Genomic DNA, 19,018 nt, shown 5'->3' with positions numbered 1-19,018 from the left:
TCATCAATACATCATACAGTTTCTGAACCTTTTTTTTTAAAGATATTATTTATTTATTTGACAGAGAGAGAGGCAGTGAGAGAGGGAACACAAGCAGGGGGAGTGGGAGAGGGAGAAGCAGGCTCCCCGCTGAGCAGGGAGCCCAATGCGGGGCTGGATCCCAGAATGCTGGGATCGTGACCTGAGCCAAAGGCAGACGCTTAACGACTGAGCCACCCAGTTGCCCCCAGTTTCTGAACCTTAAGAGAAACTGACCCAGATATAAGATCTAGGTCTTTTTTTTTTTTTTTTTAAGATTTTATTTAATTATTTAAGAGAGAGAGAGAGCAAGCAGGAGGAGGGAAAGGGACAATGGACTCCTAGCTGAGCAAGGAGCCAAATGTGGGGCTCAATCTCACAACCCTGTGATCATGACCTGAGCTGAAGTCAAGAGTTGGATGCTCAACCGACTGAGCCACCAGGCACCCGAAGATCTAGGTCTTTCTACCAACATTCCTCTTTTGGATCTTTGCTCAGTAGCACATTATCAGGCAGTTTCCCATAAACTCATATCTGGTTGGGTACTGTTCACCATCTATTAAATGTAATTCTAGACTCTAAATAGCATTAATAATTGTCACCCTTGATAGTTTTTCAGGGTCCTTTCCTAGTCAGCATTCTGGTCCTCAAATTCATCCTGATTTAATTTTACTCTCTCCAAAAGCAGACATGAATCATCAGTTTCCCATTTCAGTGTCCATGAACAATATTTAATTTCTATAAATACATTTTCCAACTGGACATAAAATAACATGATGAAGCAAAACATTCACTGCCAAGAGTCAGAAAGATCTAGGTTCAAATCCTGGCTCGGCACTTGTTAGCTGAAAAACTTGGCAAGTTCCTTATTTTCATTAAGCCTCTGTTTCCTCGTGTAAGGAAAGATGTTACTATTATTCACCTACTGGGATATTTTGAATACTAAGTAATGTTTGTAAAGAGGCTAACATAGTACTTGGTCAAGGAAAACAATAACTAGCAGGTGTTGGTAACATTATTCTTCTTAGTATCAGATTTAAAAAATGAAGTGCAAATTTGGGAATAGTCGAGAACAGCTGGTAGCGGGCCCTGGATATAAATGGAGCTAAAACTGCAACTTAAAAAAGATTTTATTTTTAAGTAATCTGTACACCCAAAGTGGGCTCAAACTCATAACCCCGAGATCAAGAGCTGCGTGTTCTATCCACTGAGGCAGCCAGGTGTCCCTGCGTTTAATCTTAAATTACTTCTGAGAAAGTAGTATGTTCTCTTTCTGATATGCATAAAAATCATAAAAAATCATAAAAATCTCCCTCTCCCATCATTTTTATTTTGATATTGACTATTCTGACCTGATGCTGGCAGATTTGGCTTTTAAGTCATTCCATCTTTGGTTCATATCATCCAGGCGATGCTGTAACATAGTAGCCTCTTCAGAATTTCCCAAAGCTTTTACCATCTTCTGCCTGTTTCCATCAATACTTTTAAATATGTCATTATGTGCGTCAATTTCCGCCTGGATGTCCTAAGGAGGAAAGAGCAGAGACAATGCAAATGTTAGGTATTAGTGTCCACACTGTCTTGGGGTTGCTTTATAGAACTTTATTTTTTTATATTCCACAGATAAGGGTTTTTTTTTAAGCAAAATAGTTAAATTTGCCTTAAATGATAGCAAATTCAAGTGTTTCCACAATTCTGATGTTGAAAATAATAGTCTCCAAATCTTCACTATATTGATTCCCTGATTCTTAAAAACAGAATGTATTAAAATCTAAATTTCATGTATCAATTGGTTAGATGTGAGTAATTCAGATTCAGAAACTTTTGAAATTTTATGTAATTATTGTTGCCAAATCACTGAATGCTGCTTAACACCCAGGTTCTTTCTCCTCTTTGTACCTGGGCAAAACCACCCTCAAACTGTGATGTTTTATAGAGATATTACATAATTTCACTTGGTTTTTTAATTTTTTTTTACATTTGGACAACCTTAGTTTGTCCTTCCAATCTAATAAAATTTATTCCTAAAATTTTAAAAGAACATTTTCATAAGAATATTTATCTTCATTAAGAAATAAAAACTAATGACAAAGTAATATTTCTCATGTTAAATAGAAAAAAATTTTTTCTAAAGTAAATCTGAGTATCAAGTAAAATAAGAATTTTTATAAATTAAAAATAAAAACTGGTCCGGACTTTGAGGAAGCATTTTGGCAATCTGTATCAAAAGCCTTAAAATTGTTGAAATTACCTGTCCTGAGAAGATTTGTATATATGCATTTATCACATTAATTGTGTTTAAAGTGAAACAGTGGAAACTATCATAATATATTAATGGTATATAATATTAAGTTGAAAAATGAAGGATACAAAACTATATTATGATGTTAATATAATTTTTAAGGTAGGTGTTTAAATTAGCATACATTTTTGTATATCGTTGTACACACATACATCAAAAACTATAAGAAATATCAAAATAGTATAATCTCTGTACAAGAAAATTAAAGGTGATTTTGGTTTCCTTCTATACACTTCTCTGAGTTTCCAAGATTCTACAAAAACAGGGTTTCTTTTTGTAATTAGATAAATAGAATACATTTAAAATACAGAGGGTCTTTATCAGTTTTTTAATACTCTCCATTACAAGGGCATCAATACAATTATCTATTAGTTTGACAATCTTTTCTTCCTGAATAAAATGAAAGCAAGCTAGTTGTAGTTAACTCTAGTGCGACAGTCACTACCATACAATACACGAAAGTGGACTTGACAAACAGAATAGCAAACACCCAAGGGGGCCATGAAGGTGTGCAGTGAGTCTCCATGGCGTTAGCTGTTAATGAATATGCGGGCAACGCATGACAGAAATTAAAAAATTATTTCAGGTAATGAATCTGAATTAGTAAAAGAATAAACTGCTAAACACCATAATTTTATTACCTTTTTCATCTTCAGTTTTCCTTTATAAGCCCCATTCATCTTAAGTTTTCCAATTCCAAATGAGCATGATGAAAAATTAAATAGAAATTCTTTAAATACTCGGAATGCTTTCATTAATTTAGAAATCATTCCTATCAAGAACCAACGCTTAGAGGCTAGGATCTAAAAGATTGTTCTTCCTGTCTCTACAGACCTAGACTAATCAGAAGGACACATGGAAAGAAAGGCCTTTTGTACCTCCCTATGCAGTAAGCATGGGAGGAAGGTGTCACTTCCATGAGGTTTAAGGGCAAAAGTGCTGTATTATAATTTCTGAGGAGATTTGTGATGCCTAACATGACACGAATAGGGTCGGATCTGAGGAGGGGGAGAATGAACACAGAGTTTGATGGACAGCTTCTGGAAATTTATGCTCCAAATGTGCAAGCTTGTTGGTCTCTGGGGTGAGCTGACCCTAATAACAAAGCCAAATCAGGTCCGCCTGCAAAGTGTGATCTGGGTACACCCAGGATTGGTATTCACCACCAAACAAAAACTCTGAGCTTGTTGACTCTTGTGCATTTCACTAGCACCTCGATCCCACAGACTGCAGAGCAGACACCAACAGGGGAGCAGGGGACAGAGCCAGATCCTGATTCAGGGTGCGCAGGCTGGACAACATTATGCACATAAAATGGCAATCTCAACATAATTTCAGTTTGGGATGCTTCAAATAGAAATTTTTGGTGAAAAAGAAAAAGGTAAGGAAAGTTCTCTTGAAAGGTTCTTTGGCATTATCTTCTGAACTTAGTCCTTATTCTTTAGGATGTAACTGTTCTATTTTTGTGTCCTGAAATGCATTTTAAGACATCTAAAGAGATAGATTTAAAGATCAATAGTTTTAAGCTCATGCTGTACATATGAGTGATAGCTATCTTTTTCAAGAAGTTCAACAGGGGCGCCTGGGTGGCTCAGTTGGTTAAGCATCTGCCTTCAGCTCAGGTCATGATCCCAGGGTCCTGGGATCGAGCCCTGCATCCAGCTCCCTGCTCAGTGGGGAGTCTGCTTCTCTCCCTCTGCCCCTCCCCCCATTCGTGCTCACTCTCTTTCTCTCTCTCGCATGTGCACGCTCTCAAATAAATAAATGCAAGCTGGTACAGCCACTCTGGAAAACAATATGGAGTTTCCTCAAGACGTTAAAAATAGACTACGCTATGACCCAGCAATTGCACTACGAGTTATTTACCCCAAAGATACAGATGCAGTGAAAAGAAGGACACATGTACTCCAACGTTCATAACAGCAATGTCTACGATAGCCAAACTGTGGAAGGAGCTGAGATACCCTTCAACAGATGAATGGATAAAGAAGATGTGGTTCATATATACAGTGGAATATGACTCAGCCATCGGAAAGGATGAATACCTACCATTTGCATCAATATGGATGGAACTGGAGGGGATTATGCTGAGTGAAATAAGTCAAGCAGAGAAAGACAACTGTCATATGGTTACACTCATATGTGGAACATAAGGAATAGCGTGGAGGACCACAGGGGAAGGGAGGGAAAACTTAATGGAAAGAAATCAGAGAGGGAGACAAACCACGAGAGATTCTAGACCCCAGGAAACAAACTGAGGGTTACAGAAGGGAGGGGGGTTGGGGGGATTGAGTAGCCAGGTTATGGATACTAAGGAGGGCACGTGTTGTGATGAGCACTGGGTGTTATATGCAACTAATGAATCGTTGAACACTACATCAAAAACTAATGATGTACTATATGCTGGCTAACTGAACATAATAAATACACACATACATACATAAAATCTTAAAAAAGAAGAAGAAGAAACAGCAGCTCAACAGCACAGTGAGCAAGGCATCTCTTTGCTCTCTATTGCCAACATGAATCTGGACTCCCATTTCCTGTATAGGTTCCTAAACATTATTATCCATGAACTACACCCAAAATCACAAGGAAACTTCAAACCACTACTTTCTGAAGTAGCCTGACATATTTGCTTCCTTTCATAGTCAAGAGAAGTAAGGAGACAGAAGTCTACTAACATCCATAAATAAGTTTTATTTTAAGTTTCGCAGAAGTATTCTACAACATCAGGAGATCTGTATACCAAGAACATAAAGCAAATTTGGCTCCTGACATCCAATCAAGTGATGCCTTTTCCAACACAGCCACGAAGACAAATGGAGTAGAACAGAGCTCCATCACTGGCCAGTCAATGATGGAAGGTATTTCTACCAAGTCTGGGTTAAGAGGACTACCAATCATCATATATTCATATTGGAATGCAACTTTCAGTATGTGAAAAACCCTTCCACACGTAAGCCTCCACAAAAATGAGGACAAAAAATCAACAACCAGAAAATGATCAAAGAAAAGGAAGTCAGCATACATTATTTTGTTTTATGTAACATTTGGTGGCATATTTACTTAGCCAAATATATTAAAAGCTCCTAAAATCAGAAAAATCATCTTAATATTTCTTCTGTATTCTTCACAGTCTCCCCTACACAGAATGAGCCTAGCATAAAAGAGACAGATTGATAAATGTATAAATGCATGAATGGAAGTATCTAGTTCATCTTGACTGGCATATTAGCCACTATAATGCCAAAGAAAATCAGACAATTACACAATTGGAAGGGAGTGCAGTAATCATTTTGTTTAATCTCTTCATTTAAAAAATTTAATATGGGAACCTAAAATTATTTAGAAGCTTGCACTGCAAAGCCCTGCCTAATCTTTCACTGGAAATTTAGAATTACATGCAGCTAATGAATTATGATCCTTCATAGATGATTGTACAATGATGCACTAGTTTCAGAATCAAGATGCCAGCACAGGAGGCTGTTAGATCATGACCTGATGTAGCGCCAAATGCTAAAATAAATTGAAATTCCGTGAAGGAAGGTTTACTCTCACCGCATCTCTGGGGGACTTGCCCTACTAATGCTTACCTCTGTCACCTGCAAGCCATTCTGAACATTCAGCAGCACAAAATAGTTATTGATAATTAGTTACGGGAATGTAATCCATGCAGAAGCACAGAGCAATGCTCTCCCAAGCATTTAACATAAGCCGGTCATGTGAACACAGAGGCCAAAGCAAAGTATTCAAGCAGTTGAACTAGCATTTAAAAACGAGACAAAGGGATATGTAAGGATTCAGTGGAAACATACCTTCTACCAATATAAGCAGAATGTAGAAGGTTAGGAGAAGCCAAGGGTTAGGATAAGAGGACAAGAGAGGAAAACACCATCAAAAGCGTAAGATGTACACTGTCAGTGCAGCCTTCCAGAAGGCTACGAAGCTCAGAGATTCACTTGCGCACAACATCCACTTACCCAGGTCAAAATTAACCTCATGAATAAAGGAAAATGTTTATTTACTTGCTTATTTAATAACTGGTATTTTCATACCAATTTTGCCCTTAACTGGACATTTCTCTAATTATGTAACCCATAGAGACAGTATATGCCAACACTTTACAATGTATGTCACATACATTTTACTTCTTTGTAATGTTCTATAATCACGCAGTGGCTGTAACCACGTGAGCAAAAGTGTTCCTTTGGACTATAATAAATAGAACTGCTCGAACCCTCTGCTAGGACACAGAGATTAAGAATACAGTACCCCTACAAAGTCTTCAACAACTGAATTGGTGCTAGAATAAGATTCAACCTCTTCGGACCTTGTTGACATGATTTTGGTTTATTTTTGCACGGCATATTTACCTAACCCTACATGGCCACGGCAATGTTTTCTCTGAAGGAGTCCTAACCCCTTCCCTGAAGGTGAAGAAGTGAGGTCAGCAACGACTTCCCTACCATATCCCAAAGTTCGGACTAAATCAACAAAGTTAACCATTAGGGGAAAAGAAATCCACTGTTCCTTTCAAAAATAAGACTGGGATTCAGAGACAGTTTGGGATTGATTAACAGGAGCTCAGTGGGATTGCTGCCAGAGATTTAGGTTTTGAAAGTGAGGAATCATAACTTTTTTTTTAACAAGTCAGACATTACCTAAAAATAATACAACAACCAAATAACACCATCAAAGGTCATCATATGATATGTAAATAGGCTTCGAAGCTTTTGTGAAGCTTCTAGGATAGTGAGTAATTGTAATTAATGATTCAACTAATTATGATTAATTTATTAATTTCAATAAATTATCAATTAATTATTTATAAACTATATTTTCATTCACAACTAATCTCACAGATTTTAATTATTCTATTAATAACTAGGGAATCATATTCAACAGACAATAGAAAGTAGTATTACCTGGTCTATGGCAGCACTTATAAAGTAAGAAATCCATGCCAGTAATGTTCCTTTCCCCATTATCTATGATTATAGATATGTTAGACAACAGAGTAGAAAAAAATTAAATTACTAGGTGGGCCAACCTCACAAGTACCCGCCCTTCCAAGATAATTTGAACAAGTCAACTTGCAATGATATAGAATCAATAAGCAAACTACAGTTTAAATTCCAAATTACTGCCCCTCCTTAATTCCCCAAATCAGACAGTATAATCAGAACTGAACAGGTTTAAAAACCCAGAAGTTATGGCATGTTAAATGTTTAAGCATATAATCCTGAGCACCCAACTCCTTGCCTCCTGATCTGTCCTATGGCCCAGAAAGTTCTCAATTTCCTCCCCCATCCACATTCCCCTACATAAACCTCAAACCCATTTTTAAGTCCCAGTTTTAATGTCACTTCTGAAGGAAAGACTTCTGCGCACCTGGATTAGATTAGGCCTACCTGTTACTCTCATAGCTCCCTCTACATTTGCTGAATCACACACTTGTAGTAAAACATTTTCCCTGTCTAAGGTCTGTATCCTCCCATTAGGCTGCAAGCTCAATGAGGGAATGTCTACCCTCTCCCCCACTCCATCCCTGCACTCAGCCCAGTGCCCCGAACATACTATTCACTTCATAAATATTTGCTAACTATTGAACAAATGAGTAGACCTCGAAGTTGGAAGTTTACTGTGCCTTAATGTACACATTTGTTTTAAAATTAAACACTGCAAACTGAGCAGTAAAATACAGCTCCAAATTATAATTTTTAAAAGTACTCATCCTAAAAGAGGCAAAAGCTATAAAGGAAATTTATCACTGAGTGCCTTCTCTCTGTCACTATGGGAAGTCACCTTCCCCAAAGGACTCATCAAGAGAGTAGTAACTAGGGGCGCCTGGGTGGCGCAGTCGTTAGGTGTCTGCCTTCAGCTCAGGGCGTAATCCCGGCATTCTGGGATCGAGCCCCACATCAGGCTCCTCCGCTGGGAGCCTGCTTCTTCCTCTCCCACTCCCCCTGCTTGTGTTCCCTCTCTCGCTGGCTATCTCTCTCTGTCAAATAAATAAATAAAAGCTTAAAAAAAAAAAAGAGAGAGAGTAGTAACTACTCAGATACAGACTTCTGCACAAGCACACACACACCCTGTTAGAAAACTGTCATTATCATTAATCGCCTGGCAGTAGAACCACATAAATTAATAAAAGACAACAGTCACTCAAAACGTCACTGAGCTACAACAGTCCGTTACTCTATCCTCTATGACTACTAAATAGAATAGACAGTACACAATGCAAATGGCTTAAGCATGACAGTAGATTAGGCACCGAAGCCATCCGATACTTCCTTTGTGAAGTATTTTCAAGGAGAAAATCAATTCACTAAAATCGGGGGGGGGGCACTAAAACCAACTCATAGGCAGGATTTCAGAGAGGTGCTCTGGTGGACCAGCCTTCTGTGTCAAAAGTCAGCTCTGAGTGGCCCAAGTGATCACACTGTACATATGGTCCCAGCGCTCCCCACTCCTCACTGCCCCTCACTTGGCTAGATGAAAAGGACCTGCTTGCTGACGGGCATATCTTGCCACGAGGTCATCCTCCCTTGGTAAGAATTTCCAGCCTCAACCTCCTCTTTAGGACCACTCTGGGGTACCCATGGCTTCCAGCAGCTGGGATTTCCTGATCCCTGGTGAGCTGCCACCTTGAGGGAGCAGTAGAGAATGGCTCCTGCCTTCTGGATTCCCAGGGATGCTCAGCATTGACTTTTCTAGCTCTAAGAGATTAGGAATGAGTACCAAATGTAATTTGTCCATCCTGACTATGCTGGAAAACCAATCCTGGCATCACCCATTTTGAGACTAGGTAACCAAAATACAGATTGCAATCATGCGCCAAACATTCACATATGAACGGATACCCAATATAAATCACAAGACCACTGGGTTTCTCTAAAATTCAAAAATGTTAACCATCATACCCCCTTTCAATTGTTCTCACAAATAAATAATGGTGAAGGTCTGCAGTCACTTGGAAATTTCAATTACTGAGCAGTCTACCATTTTTCAGATTAACCATCATTGGAAGACCCACCCCCTCCCAACTACGGACCCTCATGTTCTTAAAGCCTGAAATGGCTTCAGGAGCAAAGTAAAATCACCTTTTGGCTCTGATAACCTGAACCTCAGGCTGCAGAATTTCAGCCACTGACATGAGATGTGTTTAATCACTACGGTCAGTATTTTCTCAAGAAGCAGATCACTAATACTGAGGAAAAGACAGGTCTAAGGGAATTGAGAGTAAAAGATCTATGGAAAGTCTGTCATTCAGCTTCTGAAGGTATCATGTGGCTTTTGTATTACAGCAGTAGGCCTTGGTACTTCCTTAAAAATGGCATTATTGCTTTCAGAGCTGGGGGAAGGTAGGCAGTTGTATTTGAGAAGTGTGAGGTAGTGGTACCTTTCCATAACACCAGTTTTCCTGGCAATGAATCAACGTAGCAAAAGCTATATGAGACAGCTTTTGTGAAAATACACAAAGGATTTTTTTAAATACTTGACTTGGAGAAAAATATATTCATGTACGACAACTTTCTACAAATGAAATATGGCAAAGAGATTAACTCTCATATAGATTTTTATAAAGGCGTCTAACACAAAAGTAAACATACACAGAGAACTTCGGATTGTGAATGGCAGCAGGATTGTTTCTTCAAATTTGCCTTTGTCCCCCGCCCCCGCAGCCCCCCGCCGCCCAAGAAAAAAAAAATCCGAAATCAAGTCTTTGATAGGAATAAGCCATCAGAGTTCTTTTACTGTCAACTCAACCACTAACATAAGAAGAAACAGGCAGATAGTAAGGTTTGGGAGTTAAAAGAGGCAATATACTAATATGATCAGAACTTGTAACAGACTGAGGCAGATTACTAACCTCTGGTAGCTGACCTAGGCTTTTAAGACTAATAGCAGCAATTACAATACAAAAGTCCAGCTATTGCCCACAATTACTGCCTCTCAGGGGGTCTAAGTAATGAATTATTCATGCAACATATGCCCTATACCTTTTTAGGAAGAAACAGACAAATCTATACGAACCAAGCTAACAGACCTCTTTATGGTCATAAAGTTTGTCACCTGCTGTTCCCAGCTGCCATAAAAAAAGATATTCTCTCCCTCCTCTGCCCCTTTTAAATGGTGAGCAAGTGGGAACCATCCCTATTCTCAGGAATTTAGATGCTTAACAACATATTAAAGCGAGAGGTCAAAGTGCATCCTGTGTTACAATCCTTACTACTACAGTTGGGGTGCAGGAGAGATGGGGGAGGGGGGAGCTTCCTGCCAGGAGAAGCTACATTCTTCTTTCTCCATACTCTTCCCACCACACTGTTTCTATCACCAGGAGGGAAGCAATGACTGCAATTGTTTTGGAAAAGCTTCTAAATTTTTCAAACGACATGGTTTTAGGCCTTTTCCTTTGGCAATTGTAATTTCATAAGAAAAAGCCCATTATTCCTTTAATGACTCAATATAGTCTTGCTTATATTTGTTTTGTAACGAACCACGGGGTATTGATGGTGAAAGCCACTGAGCACATCTTTAACAACTGACAAATAATTGATTTATGCACATAGTGAAATTACTTCGCTTCTTTCTTTTTCTTTGCATACTGGAAGTTGAAAGAAGATAAGTGCTTGGCATTCAAAGGCTAAGGAAGGGCAGGAGCCCATGAGCAGCACGTTGAGGTTTTCTGTTTTGTTTAACTATAAATGTAAGGTAGCTTTGGCAGGCTGGGCTCAATCCCAGAGTGTGCCAAGAACTTTCCTACGGAAAAAAAGAACTAAGTGCAAAATTAATGATCCAACCGTTAAAGCTCCACGGTGCATGCAAGCACACCACGTTTAAAACAGACGCTCAGAAATAAAAAGAAAACATTTAAGATTGGATGTGCCCTTGTCACTGGGAGGCATCTTCTCCCAGCTCAGAACTGAATCTTCAGAAAGCAGGCTGGGAGAGGCAGTGCTCCGCCAAATGCAGGGAGAGGAACCTGAGGGGTATGGAAAACAGAACCCATTCCTGATGAAGTCAGACTTTGGCATGAAAACCTAGTGTTGTTGCTGGTTGTTTTTTTTTTTTTCCTTTCCAAAATAACTTTCAATTAAATTACCAGTCGACTTGAGTACAAAGGATCTCTTCTGATGTGGAATTCTAAAACTGACAGGCATCATGAGAAGCCCTCCTGACCAAAGGAAAGAATTGCTAATTTGCTCTTTAGTTGGAAAAAAAAAATGTAAAAGAAGATATCAAATCAAATATGCCTTAGAAATTCAATAATCAAAGAGTCAATAGAATATATGCCATGTAAATGCATAGTTATTAAAAAAAGACAATGAAGAAAAAAAGTACATTCATGAAGTCCACTTTCTGCATACCTTTTCAAATTTTGTCAGCAATTCCCGTAAGCTGAAGTTCAAACCAATCATCGTCCAGTAGCCCTTGAAGCCTACATCTTTCCGGCGAACTTCCTTCAGACAACAGCTTTTAACTTCTAAAATCCGTATCTTTCCTGGCTATACTTTAAAATCCTTTGTAAATCCTTTACAAGCCTTGCCTTTGAGCTATGGTCCATGAGCAGCAGCAGCTTGCGCTGGGACATTTTAGCCACCCCACCGTGGGTCCGTCTTTTCATGGACTTCGGAGTTCGCAAGGAATAGACCTGCTTCTATAATTTCTGGTAGCTCTGTTCCACGAGGCTGGCATGGTCTCCTTTTTCTCTGGGAAGCCCAGGATTCCCTTCTGCTCACCTCACTAATGACCTGCAGCCCACAACTGTTCTCTCCTGGGCCCCAAGCTTAGAGTTTGGTCTCAATTACACACAGCAAAAAGAAGCTATATCCTGGAAACTTGCATGAGAGAAGGCAAAAAAAAAAAAGCCAAGTATTACCAACTTCCTCCATTCAGACTGGTTTCAGAAAGAAAAAGAAAAAAAAAAAAATCCTGGGTAAAGAGCCAGTTTCCAAAGAGCATGACTTATGTAGAGTTCGAACAGCAAGGAGTGTACTCTTGTCTGAAGAAACACCCAAACACGGGACAAGAGGCCACCGGCGTGCACTCTCCCAGACACCGCCGCCGCCTGCGTTGCTATGGCAACCACCAAGCTACTTTCAGTCCATTTCCCTAGGTCAGGCTATGCCTAAGGGATGCTGTCAGTGCAACAGAACTAAGTTGTTTGAAAAGTTGTTCTATCCGTCCGGAGAAAAGTTCCAGCAGCCGATCTACCGGCCCCCTCTGCGGCGTTGGCGGCAGGGGAGGGCAGCGTGCCGCGACTTCGCCGTTCCCCTCACTGATCTGACAGTGGTGTGGTAATCCACTTCTCTTTCCAGCAGTTGTTTATTATTTTAATCAGCATCCTCCCTTCCACCACCCTTCACACAGTTTGAAGTGAAGCTCACTCCCACTTCCTGGAGGCCTCCCTTCCCCAAACTGCCGTGTGGTGTCTCTCTGATTGTCTCGGTCCCAGAACAGAGCATGGGATCCATATTCCACTTTGGAGCCCACCCATGAAAATAGAAGGGGGTGGGTGTGCAAAACACCAACGCCAACGCAAAACACCAAACAAAACATGTGTGATCAGCTGTATTATTTCTAAAAAGGTTTTGACAGTGAAGTGATGGGGAAAATACTTTAAAGGAAAGTTTATCTCACTGATACTACTAAAAGTAACTCAGACTGCTTTCACGTGGAGAATTTGTTTACTTCTGAAATAAAATTTAAGTGAAAATACCCAAAATGTAATAACTAATTACTTTCAATGTTAAATTTTGATGTTAAATTTTTACTGCCACTCACAAAAACACTTCTACAAAGTTTAAGTGTAATTGCTTTGAAGGAAAAAGTTCAATCCAAATGATATATTCTCAGCACTGATATTATGGACATCATTCCAAGGTAAAAATGTGGTTTTGCTTTTGCATTACATAGCTATTTAGTATACCAATAAAAGTCTGACAGATATGTCCGTATGAAATATATTTCTCTCGTGGTGTGCAGAAATTCATCATAAATATGCAATGCTCTTAAAGGTGACACGATCACACACGGAATGATGTTAATCTTAATATAACTAAGTTTACTTTTTGCATCAGGGTGTAGAGCAAAGGAAAAAGAAAAAAAACCCTGAAATTAGAATATGTATCTCCTAAGAGGCTATTTGAGTTACTTAAATATCAAAATGTTAGCACTCGATCATATGGAGAAAGAGATTCCATTAGCAACAGAAAAAAAAAAAAACTATTGGGGAACAATATACAATATGGTTATTATTTTTTTGGATTTCCAGACCACTTTTCTTTCCATTTCATTCCCAGCTTATTTTCATATCAGTATTTCAATAGCATGTGTTTTACATATGCGGATCTATACAAAATTTAACAAGCTTTTAAAATATTTTCATCATTTATTCATAAAACCAACATGTCTCTGGGGGGAAAATGGCTTTACGAGATTTCTAGCAAAATGTATTGCACCTCAAAGTGCCCAATTCAGATTTATATGCGCGCACGATTAATTTCAGAAACAAGTATGGTAAATTAATGATTATTCAGAAATTTATAAGTAAAATTAATCTGTGCAGTTTGTATCAAAAAAGCATTGACGTGAAGACCAGTCATCAGAAACGGAGCAGAGAAACTTATACAGAAACTGACCAGGCTGACCCGGATCTGTGAGGGCTCTGCAGCCACAAGCTGAGATCTTTCAGCAGCAACAAATAAACTTTTTACATAAATACAAGACAAAGGGAACCGTCAGCACCACCACCACCAGCAGCACCACCGCCACAAAAAATAAATAAATAAAGGAGAGAGTGAAAAAGAACAATCTTTCTCAGCTGGGCAAACTTCCAACTACCACCCAGGATGCTGGATGATTGTGATCAGAGACACGTGCAAACATGCAGTCCCCCATGCACATATCAGAAGAACGAATTAAATAAAAACTCTGTGGAACAACAGAGAATACCATAGTCTTTCTCTGAAGTAGAGTCTTCTATTTAAAGGGTTCTTATACCAGAGCAAGAATGATATGTTATTATTAGAACTCCAAATATCCTCTATCTTTAAACAGGCTAATTTTATGAGGAAAAAGAAGCATCATCCTGGATATTAGGGAATCTTCCCCAAAGCATGATAGGTATCTGTGTCCTGGAAGAGACAAAGGCAGGATAAAGAAAGAGGGGAAGAGTATGTTCCCACCTAGAATTCTAAAGTGGAGTGTCCAGAAGTCAGTCTCTGTACTAACCACTACTAGCTTCTCTCACTGTCTCTGCAAATGCCTGACACCCATCCTCAGAACAGACATCCTCTGCTCAAATACTTAAATAAAGCTCCCGAATTACAGTTATAAAATATCCAAAACTAAGATATTGACAAACTTAGCTATGATGACACCCTCTTTAGGATGAAAAGGGGAAAAAAAATACTCAGTGGATCCATATGGAACCATTCAAAAGAAAAAAAAAATGTTAATTCTCACCTAATTTAATAACAAGGTAGCTATACTTTCACTAAAACACTGAAAAGCAACTAAAATAGTATTTTATTGACAAGTAACTGACATTAAAAATATAGTTTTATATACATTATCTCCTCTAATCCTGCAATCATTAACACAAAAAATAGAGGCCTCCAGTGTAAGCAGTACATCACCAGAGAGACTTAATAAATTGGATGATGAAATTTGAAGTAGTTGACATTTTGCCAATCTAAACTAGTGTGCAAATAAATTGTGCACTAATCCTCAAGAGGTGGAAAAAACACAACACTGCCAAGCCCCATAACAGATCAACACTGAATATGCTAGGATTCTCCAGCCACATAAGCCATGTCTCAAACATGGACACGAAATTCCATGAGGAGGCGAATGTTACAGAACCAGAGAACAGCACAGGAAACCCCAATAATGGAATCAATAAAATCTAAATCTAAATTACTTCATAAAAACCACATTCCATTGCTAAAATGTAAAGAGTAAATGTATATATGATTTTGGCAAAAACTTTCAAAGGCTAGGCTAATTAAAAACGTTTTATGTCTAAAAACTATATTTCATTTAATTTATTAAAAGATGACTTACTTATTTAGCAATTTCATCAAGGCAACAAGACATTCTCTGGGGTTCAGTCAAATATAAGCAAAAAGAGCAGTCTAAACGCTTTGCTGAAAGGCAATTTATGTCTTACCCATAGAGTAGTCTAAACACAGAGTTCAGATTTTTAAAACCTGTAAAGATATATAAAGTATGTTTTCTATGCAAAACCTAACAGGTTTCTTTTTACATTGGTCAATATAAAGAATAAAAAGAAAAGGAAAGAAAAGAAAAAGCTTCTTGGGAACCTCTAAAGTGAAGCATCTGGAGGTCAATAGGTGATTACGAATAAATCAGTACATCATGGCTTCTTTGGAAATCAAGAGCTTCAGGCATGGGAAGAAAAATGCACTTGTTAGAAACCCATTTGGACTTAAGGAAAGATCCAGATTATAATGCCTTTGAAAAGAATATACACAATCCTCCTCTTCCTATCCTTTCTAACTCAGGGTTTATAATTCAAAAATAAAATAGATTCAAGACCCAAATCATGATCTGGGATTTCAATTCCTTGTCAGCTGCTGCTGTAGTTCTATTAAGAGGAGTCCACTCAATACATTACAGCTCTCTAGTTAACATCAGCCAGCAACCAAGTCTGTCAGCTGGTAGCCATTTAAAGTAATATACAGCCCTAAAGGGCAGAAGGTTCAATCTAAAATGGAGGCCTCAGCCCCCTGATGAAAGGCGGAACTCTCCTTTTATCCCAGAAAGTTCAGGCGATATGCTTTGTACACAAAGAATTATTTTTAACGTTTAACTCTTCAATAATGTCATCTATTCTGATAATTATACAGGTGCCAGTTGGGAAATAAAAATTATACTTCATAGGAAAAAGACTCGATACTTTTTTCATTCCCATAACCTACAGCCAGAAGATTCTACAAGACATTCTAAAAGGCACAAAGAACTTTTTCTTTTTAAGGGGAGTGGATGGGTGGGATAAGGGTTGAGGAAGAGAAATGCCAGCTGATCTGTTTCTGAATTAGCCAACCAGGTGCAGGGGTCAGCCTTCAGCAACCTTCTAAATATTTAATGATTCAGAGAGCACTTTATTAGGTGACTAAAAATAATGCCAAGAGAAGTTAATGTTTCAAAACCATATCCTTCCTAAAAAATATGCAGCATCAGACAAGAGTGAAACCATCCCAGGCAGCCAAGCCTCATAATTCCAGATGTCTACTGACAGCACAAGCCTGTGGGATATGCACAGAGGCTTTGGAGAAAGTTCTTACAGGTTTTCTAAAGGTTTTGTACAGGCTTTTCTAATTTTCTTCAGCTATTCAGATTTAGAAAATTAAAGCCAAAATTAAAATACAAATTTGAATAACGACAGTGAACATGTTAAGATAAATAAAAATTGTAAGTGCTATTTTTACTCACAAGTAAAAAACTGGTACTTTCCCCAGGAGGGCGCTGCCCCTGTAATGTGGATATGTAGTGAAAGAACTGGACATTAAGTGAACCCAGAGGAAGCTCTAACTGACCCAGTGAGACCAGCTATGCTTCTGTGTATCATCCTAAGAGGAGGGGCTTTTCTGATGCCTGCAGGCCAATGCTTCAGCTCTGCTCCAGGCTCCTGCCATCTCCCTGCTTAGCGTCCATTTTGGAATTCTCTGCGAAATCACACCGAAAACTTTCTTTGACTCCCTCATCATGATTCATCTTCACTAGTCTCACCAATAACCTGTCAATACATTTACCACTTGAGCTGTTTAGACTTACAAATATGGCTCCTCCTAAAGACACAGTCTATCATCCTTTTTTTTTTCCCTGAGTATCTTCAGTTATATTTACTTTCTGCACTTTTATCTCATTTCCTTCATATATTTACTCTGAGCAATGAGTTCTACATTGTGCCTTTGTTTATTCCCCCAAAAGTTTTCGATAAAGGACTGGATAGACAGTGAGCCCAGACAATGTATTATGCAGCTCATAATAAAATCAATAGGCCGATCACAGAATGAAGAATTCCTACATTTGATAGAATTAAGTTAAGCCATTATGTTTCCTGGAGATTATTAGAAGCAGCAGAACTGACTTTTAAAAATCTGCCAAACTGGGGGCGGGGAGATAATTTAGCAATATTCATCAAACATTAAAGTGTATATAACCTGTGAGTCAAAAATTCTATCCCTAGGAATCTAATTTGCAAACATGTGTACAGACATAGGTGCAAGGATGCTCAGTAAGTCCTATCTGATATAGCAAAAAGCTGACAACAATCTAAATGTCCACCAATAGACACCTATGTAAAGAAATTATGGCAGATTTCACACAACGGAATGCTGTGCCACTATGGAAAAGAGGGAGATGATTTCTTTGTGCTCCTAAGAAATAATCCCTAACATATATGTTTGTATATAGGATATATATGTATATGCCAAAAAGGGGGGGGGTTGATACAGTTATGCAAAAGCACATTACATGAAATACAGATAATATCTCTGGAAAGATGTGTTAAGAAGACAGCAATGACAGTCACCTCTGAGAGAGGGACTGGAGATCTGACTGTCTTGAATAGGACGCTATGTCTTTTATAGTGCATGAAAATTTTACCACAAGCACATGATACTTTTTCTACTCAAAATTAAATCAATAAATAGATGGGAAATTCCCAACTAAAACATATTTATCTTTCTGGGTAGATACGTATTTTTTTAATGGTGGTATAATTAGATTTGAAGGCAAATACCACCAGAGACAATCATTTTTGCCTCTGAAAGTTTCAGAAGTTTTGAGGTGCCAGATGGTCTGACATTCTAGCAAATCAGCCCTTCATAGAAATAAGCCTTCAACAGCACCAGGCTAGTCAATGGTAAACTTTTCTAAAGGGGAGACAAAGCCTTTTTGTTCTTATAAGTTACTCAATAACTAGTAACACCAGCTTAAATAATAACTTTGTCTAAAACAGGCAGTATGTAATTCAAACTATTCTCTTTCCAAGGGAACTGGTATCTATTTCTGTTATCTCATATTTGATATTCTATGGTATATAATTTTTTGGAATGTTTATAAAATCAATTGACATATACCCACAAAAGAATAGTCAGCCTGGCTTGTTGAAGGCAACTGAAGCATCATTTCATCTTTCAAGTTGAGCTACGTAATCCAACCGAGGGGGCTGGCAGAGTCAGTGCCAGGGTTGACTACTGACTACAGAGCTGGTGCAATACAATTAGCAATTTTGTTCATGGATCTAAGTTCAAGTAGCTGGAGAGAAAATGGTAACTAGGAAGCCAGCCCTGCTTCTCATGTCTGGAGAAGTATGCTTCATGTGTTGTGAAGGTTACTCTGACAAAAGGAGATGTACTACGGCTGAAGAAGCCAACAGACACTGAGGTCAGGCACATTCTTCTTTGGGACTGTATCTAGTAACAGAAAGGGGTTTATAATCTCTAACTCTACTTTAACTTTGCCAAACCAAGGAATTTAAAGCACAATTTAAATCCAGAATTTGCATGTGATGTGATGAGCTCCGGGTGTTACATGCAACTGGCAAATCATTGAACTCTACCTCTGAAATGAATAATATACTACATGTTAATTAACTGAATTTAAATAAATAAATTAATAAATCCAGGATGTGATCTGGCCGGTGTTTTAACTTTAAAA

General features: G+C 38.4%; 1 protein-coding gene across 13 annotated transcripts in view; it reads right to left on the bottom strand.

Moving 5' to 3' along the window:
• The window catches only part of UTRN (utrophin), a 486,188-nt gene that overhangs the window by 144,255 nt on the left and 322,915 nt on the right, over positions 1–19,018 (bottom strand). For all 13 annotated transcript variants that reach the window (XM_087865550.1, XM_087865558.1, XM_087865561.1 and 10 more), the window contains one exon: positions 1,371–1,543. In XM_087865550.1, coding sequence (XP_087721676.1) covers positions 1,371–1,543 — 173 coding nt within the window. The remainder of the gene's footprint in view (positions 1–1,370; positions 1,544–19,018) is intronic.

The sequence above is a fragment of the Ursus americanus genome, chromosome 11, assembly GCF_024610735.1.
Source record: "Ursus americanus isolate L20-20 chromosome 11, mUrsAme1.1.p, whole genome shotgun sequence".
Lineage (NCBI taxonomy): Eukaryota > Metazoa > Chordata > Mammalia > Carnivora > Ursidae > Ursus > Ursus americanus.
Note: the sequence above shows the minus strand (reverse complement) of the source record. Positions and strands in the feature narration are given on the sequence as shown.